This window comes from Grus americana, chromosome 5 (genome assembly GCF_028858705.1).
Source record: "Grus americana isolate bGruAme1 chromosome 5, bGruAme1.mat, whole genome shotgun sequence".
NCBI lineage: Eukaryota > Metazoa > Chordata > Aves > Gruiformes > Gruidae > Grus > Grus americana.
In genome coordinates, this window is record NC_072856.1 from 64,386,786 (window position 1) to 64,414,499 (window position 27,714).

General features: G+C 39.9%; 1 protein-coding gene across 1 annotated transcript in view; it reads right to left on the reverse strand.

Moving 5' to 3' along the window:
* The window catches only part of PPM1A (protein phosphatase, Mg2+/Mn2+ dependent 1A), a 33,019-nt gene extending 12,702 nt beyond the window's left edge, over nucleotides 1–20,317 (reverse strand). The window contains exons 1-3 of the mRNA XM_054826139.1: nucleotides 19,923–20,317; nucleotides 5,001–5,852; nucleotides 3,094–3,211 (exon numbers count right to left, since the gene is read on the reverse strand). Of these exons, the coding sequence (XP_054682114.1) occupies nucleotides 3,094–3,211; nucleotides 5,001–5,834 (952 nt within the window). The 5' untranslated portion in view covers nucleotides 5,835–5,852; nucleotides 19,923–20,317. The remainder of the gene's footprint in view (nucleotides 1–3,093; nucleotides 3,212–5,000; nucleotides 5,853–19,922) is intronic.
* Nucleotides 20,318–27,714: the final 7,397 nt, after the last annotated feature.

Sequence of the window (27,714 nt, forward strand, 5' to 3'; positions counted from 1 at the left end):
GCATCAAGTACTGGAAAAGTGTACTTACAAGCCTAAAATAAAGGATTCAAAATATATCTGCTTATTTCATATTCTGAATGGGAATTCCACACAAAGTTTAAGGAAAAGCCAGAGCTTTGATTTTGTGAAAATATGGGAAGGAACATATAACAGCTAACTTAAAATTATTTATCTCTATATAGGTATAAATATTGCAAGAATTATCTATTACGGAATGTTTTTACGTAAAAAAACTGAGAACACAAAAATGCTTAAGACAAGTGTTTTTTGAGTCAACACATCAATAACACATATTAGTGCAAATAATAGCAACACATTTTGGAATGACTGATTACTTCTACCATGAAGTTCACATGATATCTTAGGAGTAACACTGATTTATTGCAAGTAATGGCACAAAGATGCTTCTCCACACTTGCTTCTTTTTCCACTGTTATTTATTGTAGCTACTAATCTGGACCACGAGTACATCAAAATTAGTAAAAGGAGAGTCCTAGGTGGCATGGTAAGTGGAAAAATTCCTACATTTTTAAAAATCTGAATCACCTCTCCTTATTCAAGATGACCATCAGTACTAAGCCCTATTCAGTCTCAAAATTTGCACTACTTCCTAACAGTATAAAGATATATTCTGGACTGAGGGAATTAAAGTACAACTAGAAAAAAATGCACATTAGTAAGCATCAAATCTCATTGCTTGTTGGACTACGCTGAGTACTGAAGTGCATAAAAATACATAATATGCATTTTCACCAAGATTCCATTTTAATGAATTTTAACTTGAAATTGGTATTACAGAATAGTAAGATCATTCTAAAAGTACTCTTCACATTTTCTAGTTCCTTCAACTGACGATTAGGCTTTTAAAGTTAAGCACTGCCATTCTTAAAGTATCCTAGGATAACAGTGAGATTATTTACTGTAGTGCTCAAAGTTTCAGATGCTGTAGCAGTCCTACCTTCCTAGCCAGTACTGTATTAGCCTTTTACACCAGGAAACAATTTAATTGCACAAGAATTAAGTTAAATGTAACAAAGTTAATCGACTCCTGTTCTTGAAGTTCTGCTTCAGTTCAGCCTCTCATCTTCCCTCACGAGTAAGACCTAAAAGGCCAAGTTCTGCATACAGCTGATACAAATCACTGCTGGGTTGAAATAGTGTTTACTACATATTCATTAAATAGTATCTTTGTGCAACAAATAGACAAAAGATTTAGGACAACTCTAAAAAAGAAATAAAGATCCTTGAGGGGAAGTACAATGTATTTCCTCAAGTTGTTCAGACACCATCCCATTAAATTAGTATTAAAGTGCTTTATAACTACATACAGAATCCTTCTGCCTCTACGCAAGTATCACACTTTGCTCATTCCCGAAATTTTGTATTTGTATAAATGCACAAGTATCAGCAGCCAAATTCCTTGTATGTACCATAATCACATACAATTCCAGTGTTTAGGTTCCTCATTCACTGCAGTTTCTGTACAAAAACGTCAGCTTTCCTCATCGTAATATTCCTAGGGGTACAATGGGGCCAGCTCAAGAAGCAACCTTAACTTGAATGTATTTTCATATCTAGGTCAGGGGTTTGCCTGAACTCAGACAAAATATCTAACATATGAAGGTAATACTCGCCCAAATTAGGAGAGTTAGCATGCTGTAAATTAATGTGTGAATTTACAGCACACTTGTTCTTCACCAATTCTGTGAGTGGGCATACATAGTAAGCTCTTCAAACGCCTGGTGCAAAACTCCCACTGCTTTGAAACGGAGAAAGCCATCTGACACTTAACTTATACGGTGTTACCATGCACTTAGATATTCCTGCTACACTGTCAAAAAGATTCACACTATTGCCTACTGTGCATCAACTTCTCTTAGAACACAGAAATGTCTGCCTGGACATTTTTTCATGGGCAGAACAGATGTAGTTTGCCAAGACCTTGGGAATGAGGCCTTTGAAAAAGGTGATACTTTCTGAAGGAGCACGTACAGAGATAGTAAGTGCTTTGAAATTGCAATTTATCTGAACACAGAATTCCCATGTAGGCAAGTTCTCTGCGAAATTTCTGAAGCTGCACTGTATTATCTTCGTGCAAGTTAAGGAGGAAAAAAGTGCAGAATATATTCCTCTAAGTTACTAATCACTGATACTGTAGTTGTGAAGAACTCTGTGTATGGTGCTGTATATGGTATTAAAGATTCTTGGAGTATATATGCATAACTAGACTTGTAACATATAGGTCTATAGGACTCCATTTCAAAAATAGACTTAACCTATGCAAATAATGCATACAGTTTGTCTTATATTTAAGAAACAAACTCCAAGTTGTGTTAGTTTTTAAATACCAAAAGGCACTATAAATACCGTTTTAATGAGAAATATTTTAAATCAGATTGATTTCAAATATAATTTTTAGTTAGGTGACCCAAAACACCTAAGACTTAAGGTTTCAGTTTAAAGTTTAAAAACTCCTGACATACAAATGTAAAGAAAAATTTTGAAGCTATTATCAGAGTAAGATGAGCTCCCAGCTTTTGTTCATTATAAATGCTTAAAGATTAGCTTTGACAAATTTCTGATATACTTTCAAATAAGTAAATATGTTAGCAGGTGCCTTAAAGATGACAGTAATCAAGCTGTAACCCTACCATAATTGGATAATAAATTATTATGGCTAACCGATTTGTATATACCTATACAGAAAAATGGCACTCAAATTACCATCTTCATAGATGTTTTGCAAGATATTCTGATTATTTAACTCTATATAAGAGGAACCTGGATTTACTGGTCGAAAATTAGCACAGTCAACAGACTCATGAAGAACACTGAGCATAAATGAATTATTTCTCTGCCATTCTGAATAGTTTTCAGGGCTACAGTCTGTTGCACTTTCATAACAGAATTTTTTCAGGACATACAGCAGGACTGTATGAGTGCCTTTTTCAGAGATGTACACTGGATGGCCAATGGCACTGAAAAGGTCTATTAAAAAGCCTGTATGTGTTAAGAGTTTAGCTGTTGGAAGGGGAAGGGGGCCAGGGGGTCTGTTTAGAAACAAAGTTACTTATTTTTTTTTAAATGATCCACCTTCTACTCTGCTTTCCAGGTACTTGTCCAACTCTGCCTCTCTTTTCACCGCCTCTGGTGATACCTTTGGTGCATTCGGAAAACAGATCAATATCACACTCATGTTGTCTCGACTTCCCTGGTGGAAAAGAAAAAATTATTTGAGAATGTATACATACACCGGGCTAAATGCACATCAAAGCATTTTACACAAAAATTCACAAATCATATGGTATTAGAATACAACTTTTACTACTATGGATTAATATTATCATAGCCTTAATTTACCCCCGCCCCCTCAGAGAATTCCAAAAGTCTGCCTGTGCATTCAGTACAACTTTTAAGTCACTTTGTTCTTTCCTCTTCTATGGTCTGAAGACTACCTGGAGCCAACTGCAGACAGCCCATTGTCTTTTAAAAACTGACATTATTAATAAGCGATGTGTAATTACAAAGTTGTGTTCCATCTTGTTTTAAGTACTATCCAATAATTTTGGGAATACAGCTGAATATTGGGTAAACAAAACCATTACTGCTTAAAAGCACTAAGTAGGGAGGTGTTGAATTCAGACAGAGCTTCCACCTAAAATCACAGCTATTAGAGTTCTTCCTCCCTTTTCTTTTAAAACAAGTAAAGTTACAAGTGAGACAATCTGTTAAGAGACCAGCTGGAAGGGGCCCAGGCCTTTACAAAAGCATTCTTTGAAATGGAAACATTTAAAACTCCAACTAAACAGAACCCTAATACTTGAATAGGTTGAAATACAAACACATTCTGCTTAGGAAAAGTAACTGTTTAGTTTACTTTCAACATCTCTGTGCTCTGGTCTACAAACATGCATCCATATGCTTAATTTTTTACACCAATTAAATCTGCTGAAGTCAGTAAGATCAAGAACAAGCCAGTGTTTAAAACAAGAGTATATGGGCGTATGGGGAGGTGCTGACAGTTGGCTGCTGCAAAGCTTACAGCATCCACAAGCCGCTGTTCCTTCCCTGGTATTTGTTTTCAGGATCACCAGACAAAAATTGTAAACAAAAATTTATGCATTATCAATCTGCCAAAGTGTTGGAAAGCGATTACATTTTTCCAAAAGGGAAACAACGACCTTGTTAGCCGTGTGGCAAGAGTGGAGATGTTGTCTTGTCTCTCTAGCATCAAAAACGCTGGCTCTTTTACATTATGACTTATAGCTTGCCTTTGGAAAATTAACTGTCAAGCTATGAAACTCAATACTTCAAATCTCTTCTGTAACTGCACCATCCTGCAACTTATTAATACAAAGTAGAAGTTATTGTAGACAAAATTACACAGATTTGTTAAACAAAACGGTCCCATCTTCTACTTGAGCTAGTTTCAGAGCTGTATCACACAACGCTAAGAAATACAGTAATTAAACCAGAAGAAAACTAACTTAGGAAGTCAGATCTTCACATAGTCAAGAAGAAATTTTAAACTGCAAAATATGGAGTCAAGGTTCATTCATTCTGCATTTATCTTGGTGTAATTACGACAGTTATGTTACTACTACATGCCCAAGAAAGGAGGGGACGATTAGGAAGGGAAAGAATATTCTCCACCCTGATTAAGTCTTAAGAGTTAAGGTTTTGTAAAATATGTTGTGAAACAGAAAAGGGCAGTTATTGTCCTTAGCTTGCCCACAAATTCCCATCAGCTTCTAGTTTCCCAGTGATCACAACGTATCTGTACATGATTTTAAACTCTTCATTAACCAAAACCACCCAGAAAGCCATAAAGTTTCTGTTGCGTGTTCGTTCCCCCTCTATAATCATTTTTGTGGGAATCATAGTAATTACTGTCAAAGTCATGTTAACATAAACCATTGGATACTTATAGACCAGAATCAAAACATATAAAAATTCTAACAGTGAAAACACAGTAAACTTCTTCTCTCAAGTCTGGCTACCTTGTACAAGCAGGTGTCAACTATCTCATTGCAAACTTTCTCAAGGTCATCAGTGACTTCAAGTCTGGATCTTACAAAGTCACACAGCTCTTCATTTCCCATAACATCCCAGATACCGTCGCAAGCTAGTATGATGAACTGATCATCTTCTTCTGATCTCTCAATTTCATAAACTTCGGGCTCAGGTGAGACTAGCTGTTCTGTAGGACCTTTCCCATGGACACATTTGTAATCAAAGTCCCCAAGTGCCCTTGAAACAGCAAGAGAGCCGTTCACACGCTGAATCATTACAGAACCACCTGCATTCTGTATGCGCTCTTTCTCCAGTGGATTACTTGGTTTGTGATCCTGTGTGAAGAAGTGAACCTTCCTGTTTCTACAAAGTAAACCTCTCGAGTCTCCACAGTTGATGAAGTATGTATGCTGGGGAGAAATCATGACACCCACAGCTGTTGACCCACTTCTGTCTGCGCCATGTTTCTTCTCGGAGATGACTCTCATGTGTTCATCAATTTGCAGAAAACCTGTTCTGATGCCGCTCTTTACACTTTCCACAGATGGTGGCCCATCTGGCCCTTTAAAATCCTGGTTGCTCGTGATGTGATCTAATAAATGCTCACAGCAGTACTTGGCAACCTGTGATCCAGCGTGCCCATCATATACAGCAAAAAACGACCATCCATCAAGTCCATTTGGCAAACCAATCACAGCCGTATGTGCATCCTCCATTTCAACTCGCCAGCCTTGCATACTACTCAGACCATAACGAAGCCCATTCCCTTGCCCCTGGGCATTATGCTTCTCCATCTTTGGCTTGTCTAAAAATGCTCCCATGATGACTTTCCTTCAGTTCTAAAAAGAAAAAAAGAATTATTAAGATATTTCTTAAACATCTCTTGTTTAAACATCCTATTGGAAACTATTAAATAATAGCCCAAATAATGTTAAGGTGAAAAAAATACACAGATATAAAGCTGACTTTTCTGTGTCTCAAGTCAAATTTGCATTGCTTTCATCTAGTTTAAACAAGGACACTGCTACTAGCTGAACTGCACTTTTCATATTTGTGTTAAGTATTTTCAGCTGTTTTACTTGAAGAACTTATATTCCACTAACATTCATGGCTCTGACAAAAGCCTCTAGTATAAGTGTGTATGACATTAGTTTGAAAGAGGACTTGTTAACTGGCACACATGTGAATAGCTATGTTCCCTGCGATTACTGAGCCAATGAAAGAGTTCAATGTTTCCAGAACAGTCCCTAGATCCCTACCTGCTGGCCACAAAGTCCTGCTCACACACTGCTTTTCCGACAGAGAAACGAAAGCAAACTGATTAGGCTTTCTTTTGGGGGAGGAGGTTCAGGGGGTTTTGTTTTGTTGGTGTGTTGGGTTTTTTTTAAACAGATAAAGTGATCTGAATGATCAAGATGATGCCAGAGTCTGCATAAAGGAAGAGGCAACACTGGATAACTAGGAGCAGGACTCAGAAGGAACACAGCAGCTGTCCCTTTAGGCAGCAGCAAGCCATTAGTTTGGCTCAGCCATTTGTGAAAGCTCATCCTTGGATTTTCAGTTAAATTACACTGCAAGCTTCTCAGATTTCTGTGCTGCAGATTTACTTAAAACCTTGATGTATTCATGCTTCACTGAAAGACAACTACCCCTGACAAGTCTAAGGAAATATGTTTGGAAATAAAATCACAAGTATTGTAAATTCATGCTTCCATATTCAAGCCAGACCAATATACTGCATGCCCTATCCTCCTCCACCTCCCATCATTGGGATGTGATGCAGCAAATATTCATGCTTAAGAGAGTAAGAATTATATTTGCAGGCAGCGTAAACTGACTGGTTTATCTTCATGGCTTTCACACCCTAACCATTTAACCCACCCTTCTAATCCACATCAGTTTATCTGTGCATTCATTATTAAAAAATCATACAAAATAGGTCACACATTTTACATATTTGCAAATTCTGCCCTGGGAAGCATCAAAGTGTGCAAATCACTGTTACACAAGGTAATGGAACAAAACTACAAGCCTTTCTATCTGAAGACAGTGGACAAAAATTAACTGTGAGAAGAGTCTCTGAAACAGATTTTACCTGAGGCCCCAACTAAGCAGCTGCACTAGCAGAAAAATTAGTACACTAGGGGTTTCAGAAGGCTTTAACTTGCATGTGGAATACATTTGATCAGTTTTCTAAGTGATAACATCACTTTTTGATAACATGCTTTTATTGCAATACAGCTCCAGCTGTGACACTATATATCCAAAGCTTTTCACATTGTCTCTTCCAGCCACTATCAACCTTTCTAAAACATCTGTATGTGTTAGAATAAATAGTCAAGAAATGTTTACATTTGATGTCACCACAACAGTGATTCAAATGTGAGGCACAGGGACTGGATATACACTCTCTGACTCACATGCTTTGTTACAAAAACAAAAGCCACACATACTTCAGCTGTATGAAGAGAGATGTCAGCAGCAGTACACCTCTGCTTCCTCTCACCCCGATCCCTACTCTGAAGTTCTGTCTTTTCTCAAGTGAACACAAAATATCGATGCCCGCACAAACTGTAACTAGCCAACAACGCAGAGCGTATGCTGGTCTTGTATACTAAGCACATGCATGAGGTTCACATTACTGCACTTCCTAGGAAAAAAATACAACTTAGACTTTTTTATCTTCACATGCAACTCTAGTGAAGTCAGAGTGATCAAAATAATTACAGAATACTGCCATAAATAAAATGGAGAATTATTTTGCAGAATAATAGACTTTTCAGTTACTCCATGATAGCAGCAAAGTTTAAACTAACACTTTACACTTTCTTATTGTCAAAGAGATTATAAAATAGAATGCAGATATACAATTATTTCACCTTAATTTAGAGCACAAAAAGCAGAAACTGCCCTGGCAAATACCAAATTTTTGTGAAGTATTTTTCATTATTACTGTCTTTAAAAGAAAACAGAAAAGCATTAAGAACAGGATACAGTTAAACTGACCACAAGCACTGTCAAATTTGGACTAAAAAAGGCAGTTTTCCTTCTAATCTCTCACATTACTAGGTACACAATATTCAGAGTTGTGCTTTGTAAGCTGTTCAGCCCTTTCAGTAGGTTGGCATGTAAACCACAAGTAAAAATACGTACAGACAGGTCGTATGCGGTTCTAGCAACTCACACAGAACTGCTAGCACACTTTGAAAATTAACAAATCCACTCTCCACTTAAAAATCAAGTTGCCTTATTCCTTCCCAGAAGGTAAACTGAAAGGTGTTGCTATTCTAAATTAAGCCTTGTAGGTGAGACGTTGACATGATTCTTCAAGGGTGCGAGCTACCCACCGTAGATGTGAATACAACCAGACAGAAGTATAACCACAATGTGGTCACATAGCTTCTACTTAGGAAATTATTCACAGCCCATAGCATAAAGTAGTCACCTTCTGAAAACTGCAGTAACGGACTGCAGCTGCCTTCCTTGCAACACTCTAGATAACTGTACTTCCACCAGAACACCAGTCTAAACCTGTAGGAGAGTAGGCCAGGTTTTCAAAATCCTCACTGCATCTGAAGGGAAAGCATAGTTTAGCTGTGGATAGGATGAATATGCCAAGTCTTCAGTTTTTCCAGAATTTCAATCCTTTTTCAGAAAAATTTGAGTTTAATATGACCAATTTGTGGGGGGGGGTTTTAATGAATCAGAGGCTACCTGCTACTTCTCCCCCCATACCCTTGTGTGGCTAAAACCTGAAGAATTTAAAGAGTCTTACTTATTTAAAAAAAAATTCAGTTTTAAAAGATGGGACGTGCAGAGGCTGACATAAGCAAGCCATGCCTCCTGCCTACTAAAAATATATTCTAGACCTGTTTTTGAGTCCCTATCTACGGAAACATCTTTCATGCATCAGTGTCTACCTAAATCACTAGTACACTCTTCATTCTTTTGTGAAGTGGTTTGTACACTATACTGATTAAGTTGGAATGACACCTTTAGTTAAGCATATAACTCTGTATGCAAATCAGATTAACCTATAGCAGTGCAAGCACCCAAGTTACAGCATGACTTTGTTATGTAATAACACTAAAGAGACAAGTCAGACCCAGAACGGTCTGCATGCATCATGTGCAATAAAGCAACAAATTCTGAACATGGTTTAACTTAGTCCTATCTTATATTTCTTTAGTCATCTTCCTGAAGAGGAGTTCTCATCTTATTACCCTTATTCTCCAAATAATTTTACTGCCCTTCCCCCTTTGCCCTTCTTAATCCAGCCACACACTTCCACGATCACATTAGAAAACTGGTCTCAGTGGGAGACAGACCACCAGTCCTCTACTCTGGAAGCCTCAACTTTCATGATGCTTGAACAATGCACTTACCTATTAAAGGAGGCAAACATTCTTCCTATTCCTACTAAAGCCAAAGTAAAAGAAAATCCACTTTAATCATGAAGTTTAGTGGCAAACGTACACCACCCACTGTTGTTCTTCTTAGAGAAGGACAATTCTAAACAGTACCATAGCTGTAAAAAGATCAGAGGTGCAACCATTTTCTCCAGAAATGGTAACCCTAAAATATCATCTAGCACTGCAACTGCCACAATGATTAGTCAAGTAAACTTCAATTTTAACGTAAGGTGATTCTTGGTTCACCATCTCCGTATTAGTCATTTCCAGTAGTCTCTCCTGAAAGAGAAAAGCTTTCTGCAAAGTTCCTGGGTTTTGGCTCTGGAGACTAGAGAGGCTTCTGAAGAAAACTAAAAGTGAAAATGGACCCCTACGCATAAAGGCAATATGCAGGGGACGCATCTATGAGTTCATCTAAACCATGACTACTGAAACACTGATTTTGTGGAGGTCAAACCGAAGGACAGCCTCTACAGTAAGTGCACAAAAACCTCAAGTTGCAGTTTGCAGACAGAAAAGCGAGAATACTATACAGGGCCTAGAAAAATCAACACAAGTAACAAGATCTGGGATAAAACACAAGAGTGCCAAAATTCAAAGGACTGCAGCATTAGAAACAAAACTGAAATAATGAATGGAGCATGCCAAAGAGTCAGTAGCTAAACTCCTTGAAAATAGATGCAACCGGAGAACAGAGTGGCAAAGAAAAGGAGGGTAATTAGTATACTAGACCACGGACAACCATGGACAACCACAGATACATCACTGGAATGCATGAAATCTCTTTGCCCCTTCATTTGTCCCTCAAATTGTGCTATCCAGACAGTGCAACTAGAACGCTTTCTGATACACACGAAAATAATTTTTACTGTTTTGCTATTTGCTTATTCATGTGCTTGAAAGTTCAAATGATGATAAGTCTTAAATTGTTCACAAAGGGCAGTTAATGTAACTCCATGTACCCCTGTAAAAAGACAATTTATTTTTCAAAGGAATTCAGACACGGATTTGATCGTCTTGTCCAAGAAAACCTACCACCCCCATCTGAAACTTGTACTTTAACCACATGTAATTTAATAATCCTTTTTAAACAGCATTCGAGTTGTATTCCTTCCAATAGGATAAGCTGCTTATATGAGCCACACTGAAGTCATAGGCACTTGTTCAAACTAAGCTGAGAAATGTCCCCATACTCCAATTTCCTGGAACAATTCTCCAAGTGACATTATGCCCTGTGTGTTGTAATGAGTGCCATAAAGAAAGATTACAACCTTTACTTGAACTACAGGACACAGAGCAAGTCACCAAATTACCCCGACTGCTAATGAATAGAAAAAGGGCATTTGATCACTTCAACTCCAACCCGATCTGTGGTACTTTTCCCCCTGCCTTAAGCAGGCTAGATGCAGCAATCAGTCAGCACGTAATTGTGGAAACATTTTCAGGAGTTAGCGCCTGTTGAATGAAAAACTGACAGGACATACTGGATGTCCCAAATCAATTAATGTTAACAAACAACATGTCAGAGATCATCCCAGGGATCGGAAGAATGACTAAAATAAAACAGAACACACAGATGAGGAGACATAATTACACCACAGTCATGGGCTGAATGAAGTCATGAAAAAGCTGCTTGCCAATGAAACTATTTAAAAACTATTGAAGGCTATATGATTTGAGTTCTGGCACTCATGGTTCAACAACATCAATGAAGTACTGAAAATTAGAGTTGATGTTTCTGAATGTGTACTTTCAGACACAGGAATATATGGCCAACTAGGAGACATAAAAGAAATAAAATACAGAAGTGGGGCTATTTTAATAAACACGGACTAACACACAATTTCCCCACAAGAATACTTACTTCTTGGACATGCAACTGTAGTCTGCGTTATGTTACAGTAAAACAATTGCAAATAGAAGAACATAAGAAGAAACTACCCATTGGGATAAGAAAGTTTGTAATAACATTAACAATTTTTTTGTTTAGGACAGATGTAGGAGCTATGGCATGTGGCAGACAAAGGAACAGGAAGAGGTAGACAGCTGGAAACATTAGTTTAAAGAAAGTAAAGAGAAATATCAAAGCTCTCAGTAACAGGCCTTTAGACAGGCAAGAATGTCTATACACGGACGCAAGTGTGAGACAGGGAAAAAAAACCCCTCAAAGGTAAGCAACTTAATGACTCTCAGCGTACAAGGGAAAGTATGAATTGTTTCAACCTTTCCCCACTTACCCTCCCTCTCTCCCTGTAATTAATATATAACAGTGATTACAATTACAACTTCATACCACAGCAGAAAACACTGTATCACTGCACCTCTGATACAGACTCCTGTGAGCTTTGACTTCTTGATAGCTGGTCCACAGGCACTGCCATTTCACTGAGCTAGGATGTTCTGGGAGGTGGGTGGGGGTTTTTGTGTTTGGTTTTTTTTTTGTGGTTTTTTTTTTTTTTAAAATATAACATCTCTTCTACTTCAAATCCTCCCTCCTTGCTAGGAGCTGACTGCCTTTCTGAATGCCTCCCCATACCAAGCAGCAAATATTTTATCCCACTTGTTTTCCTATGTCAATTTATTTTTCGTGTGTGTGTACGGTGGGGTAGGCAGGATTTAGAAGATTGCTAAAGCCTCCAAACGTCTTCTGGAACACAAAAGATAACCATTTCTAAGTTAACACCCTCCCTCCAACAACAGGTATCAGCTTTTTCTTAAAACATCTTTTTCTGCTCCTACCTACTTTTCCTGCAGACAACTGAACCTGTTCCAAGGTTAAACTAGGAGCTGCTATTCTCGCCATGAACATACGTTGGCTGAGGCTCAAACTCCCTCCAAAACAGATGTATGTAATCTGATTTTTTAAAAAGCAAGCCCTGGACACTGAAAAAGATAATTAATCTCTAACAAATCATTCCTGCAGAAATTTGAAAGACAGTGATGTAGTTTCAAGATTACAGAGTTGTTTTCATTTTGCTCTATCATCAGTTACTGAAGAAAATAAGTTCTTTCCAGAACCACCAGGACCACTGCAGGGAATAGAAAAATCACTAAATTGATTCTGGGAGATGATACACCTTGCATCCACAAGGACCAGTCACTCATTAGGATCCTAACATGACTGGCACCCTCTGAACACAATTAAGGTAATATTTATTGGCCCAGACAGAATTCTTGCTTCTTTCTAAATATTTGTACTGCAAATTAGAGGTGGGAAAGCATAAGAAAAAAACCCACTAGGCATCAGTATCAAAGCAGCCCAATCACTGTCAGAAATTGTGTAGACAACCAAAATGGCATTAACAAGTGCTATGAAAATCAATGAGGTAGCTCTGCATAAATTCATATGCTGCCATCTGAACAGTACGAGAATGAAAAAGCCACAGTCCTTGTTTGAAAGCATTAATAAGCAAAAAAACATGCCCATGCTGGTGTTTAGTTCGGCGCCTTTCTGGTTATACTTCATTTTCCAAAGATTTCTTACTTAAAAGTGTTGGAAGATAAACAAAAGACACCCATTTTAGACACAGATATTAGACAACTGCTTTGTTAACAGCACACAAACTCCTGCAGACTCCAGCCAAAATTCAAAGCCCCATTGAAGCAAGCACTGTAAAAAGGAACTGGAAGATCCAAGGAAGTTGCAGTCTACGTGGACAGAGTCGGGAGAAGGAAAGGCCTTGCTTCATTTTTCTGTATCAATGAGATGCAGCAAGATTGAAATTTTTTGAAAGAGCAAGGCAAACAAGTGAAAATAAGAATTCCAAGCAAACTGCTCATGTCAGAAACAGTATACAGTGGTATGCAGCTATTCCAACAGAACTATGCACAGCAATACAGTTTCACCAGAAAGAAAACATGGGTGAACAGGAAACAGAAAAAGACAACACAGAAGAATGCAGCTATAGTAAGTCATAAAAGTTGAATTACAATTTTCTTGTATTTGTAATACCAAGAGTGCTCTGCCACTGTCATCTACCATCATACCAGATTATTACCCCCACTCCTAGACATGGTGGGCCTAATCGACAATTCTTACTTGAGTACAAGTCACTGGAAGTTCAAGAACTGAAGATAACTGAACATATCAAGTGCTTCAAATAATAGCTAACTCCCCCACTCCCCATTCTTTAAACTTCATTTTTTTGATCTGTCATTTACAGCTTGAAGCTTCAGCATCTTCCTTCACTGCTAGTATTATCAAGTTGTAGATTCACAGAGGAATGTTTTCTTTAGTGGAAGAACCACACTATTCCACTGTTATTTCTATGTCAGAAAGAAAAAAAAAAACAAACCACCAAGCAAAAAGCATTTGTTTTTTTATAAAGTTCAGCTAAACCTAGTCAGAAAAATCAGACAGAACTGTAGTCCTAGCCCATACTACCATTACCCAAAAGAGGAAAGTGAAGTTCTTGGGTAAAAAGCCTCTACACCAAAATGACTTATTAGAATGACCAGGACTGTTCAGGTTGTTCAAAAGCCACTGGAGTGAAGTCAAGCTACTGCCAATTTGTCAGTGTGTTAGCTGAAGCATTAAAATAAATTAGGAAAAAGATGCTACGTGAAAAAAAGGTCCTGATGGGATTATTCACTGAGACTCCAAAAACAAAGGGAGGCTTGAATGAGAGTAATTTTTTTTAAAAAACAGAACACCAAGCACATTAATCGAACCATTCCTGAAATACAGCAAGAAGTTATACTCACACAACTCTCTCTCATCTGTGATGATGAAGTTCAGGAAACTGCCACTTTTTTACAGTTAACATAATTTGGTATTGTCACCTGTGGTAATGTGTATAAATTCTTATCGAATCCCACCATCTTTCTGTCACACTGTTTAACTGATAATCTCACCACAAACATCTCAACTTTCTAAGTTAACACAGTCCTATATACTCCAAAGAAAATCAAACACATGAAATCATCAAACCATCTCTTCTTTAATTCTCAGTCTTTGTGTCTCCAGTTGCTTACTGAGGTCACTGCTATTTTTCTAAAATAATTTAAAGCTTTCAGACTTCAGATCTTCCTAACTGCAACAAGAAGCACCAGCCACCTATTTCTGATTTGTCTTATGAATAATTTATTTATGAATATGGAAGAATAAAACCTAAGTGACAAATGAAGTTTATACAGATAGAGCTTGGGAGTAAAATAAACTATTTAGAGAAAACGCAACCAGTATGCACGTGTCCAATGATTAAAAGATGATGTTCACAATGAAGGTCCCAAAATTTCCTGTTTAGCCAAGTACTCAATATTATGAAATAATTCAAAGTAAGATATATAAGCAATTTCCCAGATCTTTTATTTTACATTAAAATATTTGTGGGGTTCTAATCTCAGCAACATTACCACTATTCTGGTAAGGATATAGGAAAAGTAGCGTACAGGAGACTTAAAACCTGATGACTACACATGGGAATAAAATAGGAAATGTTCTGAAGTATACAGCTGTAACGTGGCTTTGCTTGCAAGGAAATGACATCAAAACTATGCCAGAAGCACATTAAGACCTGGAAGTCAAATCCTCAAAGCTTAGGAAAAGCCGGAGTTTGTTCATTTGTACACACTCAGAGCTTTTATTTACAAAGCTATTTGCCCTCACATCCCCAGCATTCCTATCTCATTAAAAGAACAAGGATAGAGTATGACTGCTGCAATAAAGCAGATTTTTCCCCCAAGACTATATAAAAATAGAAAAAAGAAACCAAGGCAAACCCCCTATTGTTTTAGCATTTTACGCAGACAGTAACTTTCAGGACAGAAGGCTTTCCTCTGAGGGTCACACTGATCACCAAGTTCACTTCTATCACTATCAGTACAGAGTTGACAGATTTGCCTATGATGAACAAGGCAGTAAGGTGCTCTCCTGAGTCCAAACTTGAGTCCATTGCAGCTCTAAATACTCTGCTCACTGAATGAGGACATTGTCAAACTCACCTGTTGTTCAAAATACAAGCAGTGCTAATGCCAGCATTTCCTAACCTTACAGGGACTCATTCTGCAGCCTCAGAATGGTTCTTAAAAACTTAAAGAATACAAACCACTTACTTGCCCACATTTTTCCATGTTCTGCACCCCTTTTCAAAGACTGGGTTTTACTTAACATAGTGGACAGCTGGATAATTCCTTAAACTCTTTTCCAAACATAAAGAGCCCAGGCACTGTTTACACAGTACTTGTGGCTACTGCATTTTAGGGCATTTCCTAAGTAAAAAATACACAGAATTTTATGCAAAAATAGCTATGATACGTGGTCAAGAAGAATACGGACTACCATTCAGATTCCAGATCAAAAATACAGTTGGCAGTTAAAATGAGTTGTATGCATAGATAAAGAAAATCCTTCAAGTTACAGCCAAGACTCAAATATGAAAGCACATTTCATCCTCTAGGTCACAATCCAGCAGGATATTTAAGCATCAGAGCAACATCATACATCTGAGTAGTCCCCCATAATTCAGTTGCACGTGGCGTATCAGTGTAAGCACGTTTTAAGTGCTTTGCTTTATTTAAACTGCAGCTATCAGAACACAAGTCATGTTACACTTAAGTTTCTTGGGTCTGTAAACTATTATCTTAGAAGACTTTTGAGGCCTTTTTATCTTATTCTTACCTGAACTGAGAACTAAGATGGTAGCAATAAAGAGGCTAACGTACTTTTTTCCTCCATGTGTAAACCGCTAGCATTTCTCTACATTTCAATACTGAAACCTGATTAGCCAGTTTTGTTTTTTTCCCCTTGTATCACTCTCAGATGCTCTTTTGCTAGTATACTGCTACGAAGTTTACACTCTAAACAGTAGAGGTGTACTTCATTGGAACTATCTGTAGATGAAGTAAGTTTTTATTCTGTTTTAGTCACATAACACACCTTTTTAGAAGAGCCATTAAAAAAAATCTGAGCAACTGTTTCACATATTTATAAACACACTCTGTTTTGCAGACTTCAGTAGCAAGCTGAAATAGCCATTAGTTAGTTTTACCAGTTAAGTGAAAACAAAAAAATTAAAATGAACACCCAGTAAAACAAATGCTCGTTCAGTTAAAGCACAAACAGAAATAATAATAATTAAAAAAAAAAAAGATAGAGGCTTGAGACACATTTGTAACTTAGTAACACAGAACAGAGTTTAGCAGATAGAAATACAGAAAAGCAGACCTTACAGCATTGGTTTAACACCAGTAACACTCAGCTGGATACTACCTCTGTCCAGGAACAAAAATCAGTCTACTCACTCCCACGGTATCACGCTTGTTTTCTTCTCCCACCCCAATTACAGTTTTCTTGGTATAAACATTCTTCCTAGCCTTAAGATTTAAATTATTTACTCTAAAATATTAAATCTTAATAAATCCTAAATTGTTGATTTCTTATCCTAATATTTTTAACTGAAATTTGGATCATGTGACTAAAACTACAGAGATCAGTAAGAATTCAGCAACAAAGCAGTATCCAAAAAGAGCTTAATTTTCAAAAGAACAAATGAGACTACAGGTTGCATCATTTAAAAAAGTTACAGATGATACAACCAATGTTTCAAAAAAATGTAAGAGTGAGGTACAATTTATGAGTAAAGTGCAGCAAAAATTACAAAGGGCCACATGTAACAGTAACGATAAATGTTGTTTGGCTCAGGTGTAGCTATGCTAAGCACTGTTACTATTCAAAGCTTCAAAACAAGTTGCAGGTTTGCAGAGACAAAATTAATACAATTATTTTACAGTACTTCCCATTTCAAAACTTATTTGATAGCACAACCTGTATTATTCAATCACTTAATTCCAATGCAGTCCTGCTTAGCCAGTTATGTAAACAAATATTTTAACATCAGAATAGACTTGAACTTGTAAAAATTAAGTCAATAGTAATGTCAGTATTTTAGTAAGAAATACATTATTATTAAGACTTATATTTAGGCCATCTTGGGAAAACAGCTGCTTTATATTCCCTAGTTCCACTAAAAAGGAAAAGTGCAATAAGATCTCTTATTGACAGCTGCATTCAAAAACATACCAGTTACATAAGTTCGCAAATTATACTGTGCCAGAGTTAAGTATCTAAGCATTTTAACGACAGTTCTTAAAATGCTATCTCAGCAAGAATGACTCAACTTTACTGCATAAGCTGCACTCCAGATAAGAAGCAACTAGCTTGATTTTATAGAAAAAAACTTTTTTGTATTCTGCTTTAATTCAAATTGCACTGAGTGAGTTCTGCTTGTTTAGACCTGCAAGCTTCGCCAGTCATTTGGCATTTCCATCTCTCCTCCTCGGTTTCAACAACAGTATCTCAAGCTTACCTACAGACAGTTAAGTAAATACTCGGAAAACAGGTATAGTTTTCTACTGTACCTCAAGGGGAGAGATCTACCAGACAACCATCAACCAAAGGATTAAACCTATAAACCAGAGCTAGGCCTCATCTATATACTCAAAAAACATGGCTATGTCAGAAGAGCATGAGAGTACAGACCAGCTCTTTCCAATACAAGCTGTGTTTACCAGAGGGTTTTATCAGATATCTATGTCTGTGAGGAAAACATTAATAACTGGCATGATGCATCAGCAAGTCTTTTACTCTTAGACCAGTCTCATATACAAAAGGTAGACCCAGAAAGGCCCGGAAGGGAAAGGTTTAGGAGCAGCTGTGTTTCCTCCAGGAAAAAATGCTGGTACACCTATCAAAACTGCTTTCCTTCGGCACCTTTCATTGCTACTTTGATTGGATAGGTAAAACGTAAAACTTCCCTGATCTACGTTTTTTTTCGCCCCATCTCCTGTCTCTGATGCTATTCATAGAAAAACTATGAATAGTAACAGAAGGGAAGCTATCAGAGAAGATATGTGGGTAAAACTTGCACAATTCTTGGGACATTTGGCAATTCACACAGGGTCCTGAGTAACAGCAACTGTCTTGCTTCAATTTCACTAGTCCTTCACAAATCCTGCTTCAGCCACCTAACCTCCAGAACGGTACCTATGCAGGCTCAGGAAAGTGCTACATGGGCTCGTATTTTGAAAGTAATTTCCTAGAATGACAATACTTAGAACTACTTTATAAAACGATTCTACTTACTCTGATGTTAAACATCACAACCTAAGGAAAACGTATCACCTACCTTTAAAAACCTACTGGTCTCTCAGGATCTAAAACTGCCTTCTGCTTAAAAGAATTAAAATAAAAAATTCCTTTGTATGACATACAGGACCTTAAACCTTAAAGTTACCACACAGGCCATCTGAATGGCCAGCACTTTCTCATTTGACAACAGGTAGAGGTACAACTCAAAAAATTAGTTCCTCACAAGTACTACTGTAAATGTTAGTTTTGCAACAACAAAATTTTGTTATACACATGACAACACTGAAATATTTTAATTGTACTAAATAAATACAAATACACATCGAACAGATGTCTACAAAATCAATTCTTCTGAAACTATCAACCTGAAGCGAGTCTTAAACCTGTATCATATCTACTATAAGACAAGCTAATTTAATAAAAAGATTAGATGTATGCTCAGAACCTCTAGCATTTAACATGCAAGCCCAATTATCCAGTACAACACTGGACAACTTTTTAATCGAGGACGTTTTCTTTTATCTACTTTTAACATGCACTCTATGACAGATCAGAGATCATGAGCGTAACCTTTGCTCACGACATTGTTTTCAAAGGCAGAGAAATGTCTCTCAAACTTTAAACGCCTGAAAGGCGTTGGCAAGGGAAAGCCACCCGCTGCATAATAATGTCACTATTTGGGGAGTGCTTGATGCTCCGACCCTCGACAGGGTGGGGTGCTTTATAAATAGATGCTTTTTTTTTTTCCCAGTGCCGTGCCCCAAGCGTTTGGGTGGCGATGGCAGAGGAGGCTGTTTATAGTCATTATTAAACGAACTCTGAATCGGCCAAGAAAAGGGGGGGGGGGGGGGGGGGGGGAAGGAGGAAAGCTGCTGCTACCTGAGCCAGGCCCAAATCCCTCCGCTCCCCCTCCTCCCTTCCTTTCCCCATGCCCAGCCCCAAGGGGCTGCCGTGCCACCCCCCACCCTTTTGCAAAGGCGCCTGCAATGCAGGGGCTACGCAGCGGAGCCCCGCGGCCAGGCCACCTTCAGCCCCGGGAGGGGGGGGACACACGACACTCCTGGCAGCAGCATCCCAGGCAGGCTCGCACCCGCGCCGCCCCCCACCCCATTTCCCTCCCTCTCGCCTCCCCGACCTGGTACCAGCTGCTGCCGCCGCCGGGGATGGCGCCTCGCTCCTCACCCAGGCTCCAGGAGGAACGACCCCCCCACACACCGCTCTTCCCCCTCTCCCGCGGAGCCGAGAGGGACAGCAGCCCCCGCGCAGACCACCCCCGCTTGTTTACAGGCCCCGGGGCCCAGGCGGCGGCAGCCCTCCAGCACCCCGGCGTAGCTCGGCCCCGCCGCCACCCCCCTCACCCCGCCTCAGCCCGGCCCGCCGGAGGCCCCGCACTGCGCAGCGCCACTTACCCCCCCGGCCGCGGCGGACGGCGCCGGCTGTGGCGGGCAGGGCCGCGCTCCGCGTTCCCGAAGGTGCGTGGGGGCAGGGAGGCCGGGGGCAGGCGGGGACGTCCGCGGCGGGGCCGGCGGCGGGCGGGCCGGCCGGGGGAGAAGGGGAAGGAGGGGGAGAAGGAGGAGGAGGAGGGGGACCGGCTGGCGGCCTCGCCTCAGTTCATTCACAGGCGGCGGCTGTCGAGGGCGGCTCTCTGCCCAGGGGGAGCCCAGCGTTCATCTCGCCTTCCCGCGTCTCCCCCCCTCCTCGCTAGCCGCCGCCGCCGTCCCCCCCTCCCCGGCCCCCTCCCGCCCGCCCGAGCTCCGCGCCCACTCGCGCAACGCCGCGGAGCGTCGTCCACCCCCCCCTTCCTTCTTCTCCTCCTCCTCGCGCAGACACACACACACGCACGCACTGCGCCGCCGCCGCCGCCGCCACCTCCTCCCCTCTGCGCATGCGCGCCTGCCTGTCCCTTGCTCCCCTTCCCCCGCCACGGCGCGCGTGCGCGCGCCCTCGCTCCCGCCTCACCTCCCCGGCGATCGAGAGGCGGGAGCGAGAGGGCGCGCGCACGCGCGCTGGCCGCCCCTCCTCCTACCATTAAAAAAAACCCACACAAAAAACCCCCCCAAAACACAGTAAAAAACACCAAAACGCCGCTTTTCAGGGCAAAAAGCCGCCTCTGCGTAGCGGGCGGGATACCCGGATGTTGGCACTAGGAGAGCTGCAAAGGCGGGGGGGTGGGGAACGGAACGAGGCCGTTTAGAAGTATTACATCATCCTCCCTTCCATCGTCATCCCCTTACCCCCCCCCCCAGCTGGGCCGCACTGAGCATGCGCGAAGCGCGTGGGCGAGGCACGGGCTCCGGCGGGGTGAAGACGTCATTGGCACCGCCCCCTTCCCTGAGGGGGGAGGTGGGGGCTAACGCTGGCGGCTCCGATGTCGGTAGCTCACGTTCGTTGCTCGCCTCAGTAGGGAGCGGGGCCCGGGCCCGGGCGGGATCCTCCCTGAGAGGGCGACGGGTGCGGGGCGCTCCTCGCTCGGGGCAGGCTGAGGAAAAACGACCCCTGCTCGTGTCCCGTCCTCAGATCCGCGGGCAGGCGCAGGGCCGCAGGGCCACGCTGGGATATCCTCTTACCCGCCTAAACCAGAGCCCTGCAGGCTTCCCTGCTGAAAGCACAACTGCTGGAAAAATCAGCAGCGGATTACCAGTAATGAACGCATAATGGGTTTAATAATCCCATGATTTTCGGCTACGCTTTGATGAAGGCTGGCCTGTTGACAAAAGGGACGGGAGTATGTTCAGGGAGCGACTCCCCCCGCCAGTCTGTAGGGAAGGAATTTAGAGGACAAGCTATTAAACCTCTGTTTTGTGTGAGGTGAATGTGGGAGAGGATGCTCGAGGAGGCTGCGGTGGAAGCCGGGCGGACTAGGAGAGGGGCGGACTGGGACACACACACCCCCTCCATGTGGCTAATTGCAGCAAGCCAGGGTTAAATCACGGGGCTGGAGATTTTTGAAGGTGGAGTGGATGCGAGGAAGAGTGCTTTTAAAGGGAGGATTAAGGATGCATAATAGTTTTGAGGCTGTGAAGGAAGAATTGACCACAGAGGGAGAGATACTGAAGAGGGCTGGGGAAAGGTGAAGTGGGTACTCAACTAAAGAATCGGGAAGGTTGTCTACATAGTTTCCATCTTTAACAGCAATCAGAACAAACAGCCGTGCGTTAAGGTTTCCCTAAAATGAATGTTTGGAAAGCCCTCCAATTGCTGGTTATGTTCCCCTAGCCATTGTAGATAACAATCAGTGCAGCTTCCACCCGAGCGTGCCAACGACTGAGGACAGTTAATTGAGGGCTCTTGCGCAGATAAGACCTACACAAACAGCGAAGGCCTCCCAGAAGATAGCTTAAAAAGCTGTAACAAATATAACAAAACCTCGTCGTTGTTGTGCTTTCCTGTAATAGATAAACTGACCGTGTTTCAGTGTGATTACAAAATCTGCAGTTTCCATTGCTGACTGTGGCTGAATGGTATGTTTGAAGCTGATCTCGCTGTATTCATCCTAATCGTGTTTGTTAGCATGATACTGAACACCGCTCAGTAGTGCTCAATGTTGTGTTAACTATTTAAGGCCTTTGAATTGTAGTTAATTTTAACTTTAGGGGATTATAGTTTAAATTTAACCTCTAGGCAGATTTAAATGCAAAATGTTCTGAAAATATGTTGCAGGGGAGCAGAATATATGCAGTGTGTTCCACAATGAAAGGGAAGGTTTGGAAAGTCACGGAGTAATTCCCATAATCTTTGTCAATGCAATTTTGAATTTCCTCTGGTATTCAAAGACAATTAGTTACAGTTTTGATACATTTCAGATTTTTTAAAACTGCATTTTACTTCCCCCCCCCCAACTTCTACGACATACAGACAAGGTAGAGGTTATGCAGAATTGTTCCTGCAGAGGTGCCATGCTTCTTTAACTTCTGCGCTTAAACATAAATTTAATTTTTCACCCTCCTTTTTCACTTCAATAAATCTCTCCTAACGCTTTGAATCATACACGATTGTGGATTTCATTTAGATTCTGTTTAGTGTTACCTACAGCTGGGGTTTTGTGTGGGTTTTTTTTTTAAATAAAAGTGAACAAAAACATGGCCCAGCTTTTTTTCTGTGATGCCCTAGTTTTAAGCTGGAGGAATGTAATGACAGCAGAGAGTTTGCTGCTGTCATTTTCTATTTATATGTTTTTCTTGGGAAATTGGATGGAGTCGAATTACCACAGTATTTTCTTAAAGTGTAACTTTTATTTAGTTTGCTAGTTTTGCCTGGCCTGTTGTACTGACAACCATAACAAATATTTACAAGAAATTCAAACATCACATTTAATTAGGATAAAACAGCTGTGTGTAATGTACTCCTCTACTATGCATATTTGTAGCTGATGAGACTACATCTCCCAACATACAACTCTTTATTTTCCCTTTAGCTGTAGATGAAGATGAGATACAGCTGATTGGGACCTGTAGTCACTAGAATCATTAGCACCACAGTCAAGGAGGCAGTAACAAGAACCATTGCAAAACTCTTTCAACACCTCATCGTAAACCATGACTGAATTATTGAGAAGAATCATATTTCACTGTTTCAAACAAGAAACTTCTATTAACATAATAAAGTGTATTTATAAAGAAGTGCTGTTCCACAGGGTATTTTTAGAGAATAGTATTTTTAGAGGATTTTTTTCTGCTTCCTGTTACAGCTTTAAAAAGTCTTTAGATGGATGGTATTTGCCAAGAGTATTAAAAAAAACCCCTATCTAAATAAACAGATAGTTACTACCTATACACTATTGGTTATTGCAGGCAGGAGGATGATTTTGTCCAATGTAGTCACTGAAACTGTCAATTTAGAAAATTCCACATTTTGTCCAATGAAGCTATTCCCAATGACATCATTTCCCATAAAAAGAATACGGGACTGCAGTTGCTACTGGGATCACATGGCAATTTAACTGCGTTTTGGCATCAGTTTCCATCATAATGGCCATATTCTGTATGAGTCTGCTGTACTCTCTGCTTGTTGCTACTGCCCAATGCTCCTTTTAACTCTTTCAGTTTTAATACCAGTTGGTTAAACTTCTTTTATTATAAGGTATATCATGAGATACCAGAATTTTGTCTGTGTATTCTTTAAAGAAGAGGCAAACACTGTTGTGTTGCATGCTTTAGATTTCTTGATCCCTAAATGAAGAAGCTGTCTTCCTTTCAGTGTCTCACATGTAGTTTATTCTAAAGGTCAGGAAAAGCAGAGCCTTTTGGTTTCAGCATCCCTTACTTAGCGTCCCTGCTTCTCTTATTGTCTACCACAAATATGTGATGTAGATGGGAAATAATGTATTTGAAATTACTCTGCAGCTTAAAAAGCCGGTAGACTGTGGGGTTTTGTTTTGTTTGGAATAGGATTTGTATCACCTAATAGCACTCATCTAAATAGTAGATGCATAATCAAGCCGTGTTCCAGGCTGCCTTGGTTCAGCAGAGAGAGACAGGCACCTTCAGATGATTGTTACTCCCCTGATTACGCCAGTGCCTAAAGCAGGTCGGGTGAGTTGCTGTCTGAAAGTGACTTTTCCTCTCCTGTAGTTTCTGTGACTACAGCAGAAGCTGAGATGACCACCTAGACTAGACCCTTAATTTTTAGATGGCTAAAATTAATTCATTACCTGTGGTGCTTAGAGGTTATCTATTAGAAATCTTCATATTTAATGATATGTGTGGGCTGCAATATTGTGATCTTGAACTTGCCAGAACTTTATACTTGGCTTGTGAAGTACTGATGCCCTGCTCCATCTCTTCTCCAATGGGCCGTACCTATTTTTGGAATCTAAAAGCCAGCTGGATGACTATGCTGCAGGCTTCACATCTTCTTGGTACTACTCCTGCAACACCCTGGTGTGATGACATGTGTAGGTATCTGCTCAGGCAGCTGTGCCATTGGCGACCTCCATGAAATGCCAGTACTGTAGCTGTGATTAATAGTCACATGATGTTTAAATCATCAAAGCACACACCTAGGGTGTATCCTGTACCCAAACTGAATTTCTCTGAAAGATGTCACAAAGATTTTGGTCTTTTGAAGAACATCCTATGCAAATGTCCCACATTCTTGAAATGCAGCAGTTCTGATATAATTCGCTTTCTGCTAGAGCCTTGAAAAGTGCTACACAAACTGCCACACTTTGGCCCCTCTGAGACGAGATTTGTGCTCTCCCGATAGCTTTTTAAAACAACATTCAAACAGTTAGGACATTTGTTAAAAAAAAATGCTAGTAATTGTCAAACTACAAAATTACGTACAAAATCATCAGGGCATCACGATGTGGTTTTCTTATTCTAGCTGTAAGAGAAAAAAAGCAATGCTCAGTCATGAGTTTTATTTTTCCAGTGAGAATTTGCTGATGGAAGTAACCTGCAATTCAGGAAAATCAGCAAAAGCAAAGTACAGTAAAGACCAAATACCAATAGAGGGAAAATCCTTTTATGCTGAAAATTAATATAAAGCTTTATTCTAGAATATTATTATTTTTGTCCCTCTGTTTTTCTCCTACTTTTTTGTATATGAAATATGCGAAAAGCATGGCACCTCCCAATTTCTTCAAAAGTCCAAAGTAAGATGACAAAAATTCAGGCAGCTCAGGAGGACAAATGCAGTTTGTCAAGGTTTTCAGAGCTCATCTGCAAATCACCTGCATTTCACATGCTTCCTTCTATCTGTAGCAAAATGTCACTGAAAGCCTGGTGGCCAGGAAAATTTGCTTTTCATGTGAAATGGGGAAGTTAAAAAAGAACATCAGTATAGCCTACAAGCATTTTAAAGCAAATGAAAAATGAGGGAAAAAAGAGATCCATTTAAATAGTGATTTTTTTTCCCCCTCCCTTTAGGATCTCAGCTGCCTCAGTGGTTGAAATGGGAAAGCCTTGCTAGAAAGCCTGTGAGTCCTGAACTTGTATAAAAAGGGACAAAAAAGACGTGTCTGATGTCTGAAGGAATGCTGGCATGCTGTGCCACAGTATGCCAATTCAGTTTGGCCCCTATGCTCTCTACCAGATTCATGATGGTGTGATGTAAATGGTCCCATTGGGACCATCTGCATTACTCTTCAGCACAGAAACCATGAAACAGCGTAAAGCAACATTATTAGAAAACATAAGTTGATTTGAAGTATTCTAAAGGCTGGGCCGAATTCACACATGACGGGACTCCAGCACAGATACCCTTCTAAGGTTCTTTCCAGCTGAAGGGGATAATACACTTTATTGCATCTTCACCCACCAGTGGTGAACGCTTACGATGTCTTTGTGTTCAATTGCTGAAAGTTTCATTTTCTCGATGATCTTCTTTTGCTATAAGACAAGCTGTGAAGTAGAGAACCACCAGAATATTTTATCAGCTGGGCTTTAGCCTATTCCATTCATTAGATGATTCTTCTGTTTTAAAAATGTGAGGGTATACGTAAGTTGCTGTTTTCATTTGCTATTAGTAGTCTGTGCATGAAGGCCTGTATCCTCACTGAAGTCAGTGACAAAGCTTCCATTGACCTCAGAGTTGCAGGATCAAACCCTTAGTCATTAGCATGTTGTAAAAACGGCTGTTATCCCAGCCAATTTTAATGCCTGCCTACAATTGTCAGTTGTTTAACCTAAAAATTAGCTTAGCAATCACAGCTAAAATTACATGTCAGACTGTTGATGCATAAGAATACTTCATACTGAGTCATCAAGAGTCTTATGATGCTCTTAGAGTTTTATAATTACTAACATTCAAGCAAGAGATTCTGAAATTCGATAAAGACTGGAATTTCCAGATGTGAAGGAGATTAGTTCTGATGAGAGGATAAGATTTATATTCTGTAAACTCCATTTTTTGTGTTGCTAGTCCTTTTCTTCTTTCAACAGCTGCATCTAGTCACCTTCTTTGTACAACCAAACACAACTTACTTTTGCTACATTCATTCATATAAATCTTTTCAATCAGTTGCCTCTTTTAACAAGTCTGTTAGCTGGGACACACCTGAGGAAATATTTTTGTTGTGTCAATTAAGCAGTTAAACTAAAGCAACGTTTCAGAATCCAATAGACAAAGTGTGGAGATATGTGAAATCTGAACACTGCTTAGCATTTTGCAAAATAGGTTTTACACGGTACCAAGGATTCTGGAGAGTCCAGGATTTAAAGGACAATCCTATTCTGGAGCTGGATTTTGCCACTTATACCTTTCTTTGGTTGACAACATAACTGAAGTTTAAATTTAGTTTCATTACATAGGTGATGATGTGGTATGAATGTAAGAAGGAAAGACATTGTTTCATGTTGGCTGACATAAGGGACATGGTAAAAATGGATATAAGATCACAAGCTACATGTGACAGTTTTCTTAGGAAAACAAAACAAGTAGTAATTTGGATTTTTAGCATTTTCATGACAACACCCGCCCCCCCATGATGGTGGTGTGTTTCTTTGGGGATGATCCAGAACAAAATATTAGCAAAGCAACAGTGGCAATTATGAAAAGAAACAACTGTGTGTTGTGCGGTTCAAGCTCAGAGTTTCAGGAGGAGAAACCTATCAGGGAAGGAAAATCTCATATTCCAGGTCACATTAGCATAAGTTCTTTTGTAGAATGTTTAAGTGCGAGTAATGTGGTGCAGCTTAATACCAGAGTATTACTCAAAATATGGGTGCTACTTGGAGATAATCCAAGTCTCCACCCTAAACAGAAAGGTATCCTTCCTTCTCAGGAAATTTCAGTTAATCCAATGGATTAGGAGTCCAGATGCTTCTTCAGAGATTTGGGAATGAAGATTTGGGAATGTGATACCTTTTAAAGATTTGAAATAATGTTTGTTTTCTTGCTTGTTTTCATTCATTGTACTATATCATTCATGTATTTATTAAGATAAATCTAGGTTCCATTATATTTGTGTGTGTAAAGGCATATGTCATATTTTTACAAACATTTCTTTTTTGCATTTTTTTAACCTTTATAGGAATAATAAAATAATTGCCTAGTGCTTGACATTTATCGTGTCGTATTCTAATTACTCCCTTGTGTTGTTTTAGTCTGTTTTATGTTCAAAATAAATAATATAATCCCTTGTAAGAGACAAGATAAGGAAGAGGAAAAAAGCTTCTCTTGCAAAGACAAGAAAAACAATGAAGTGAAAAAGAGAGGGCATTGGCGATGTTAATTCACAGCAGCCTGCTGCAAATGTGG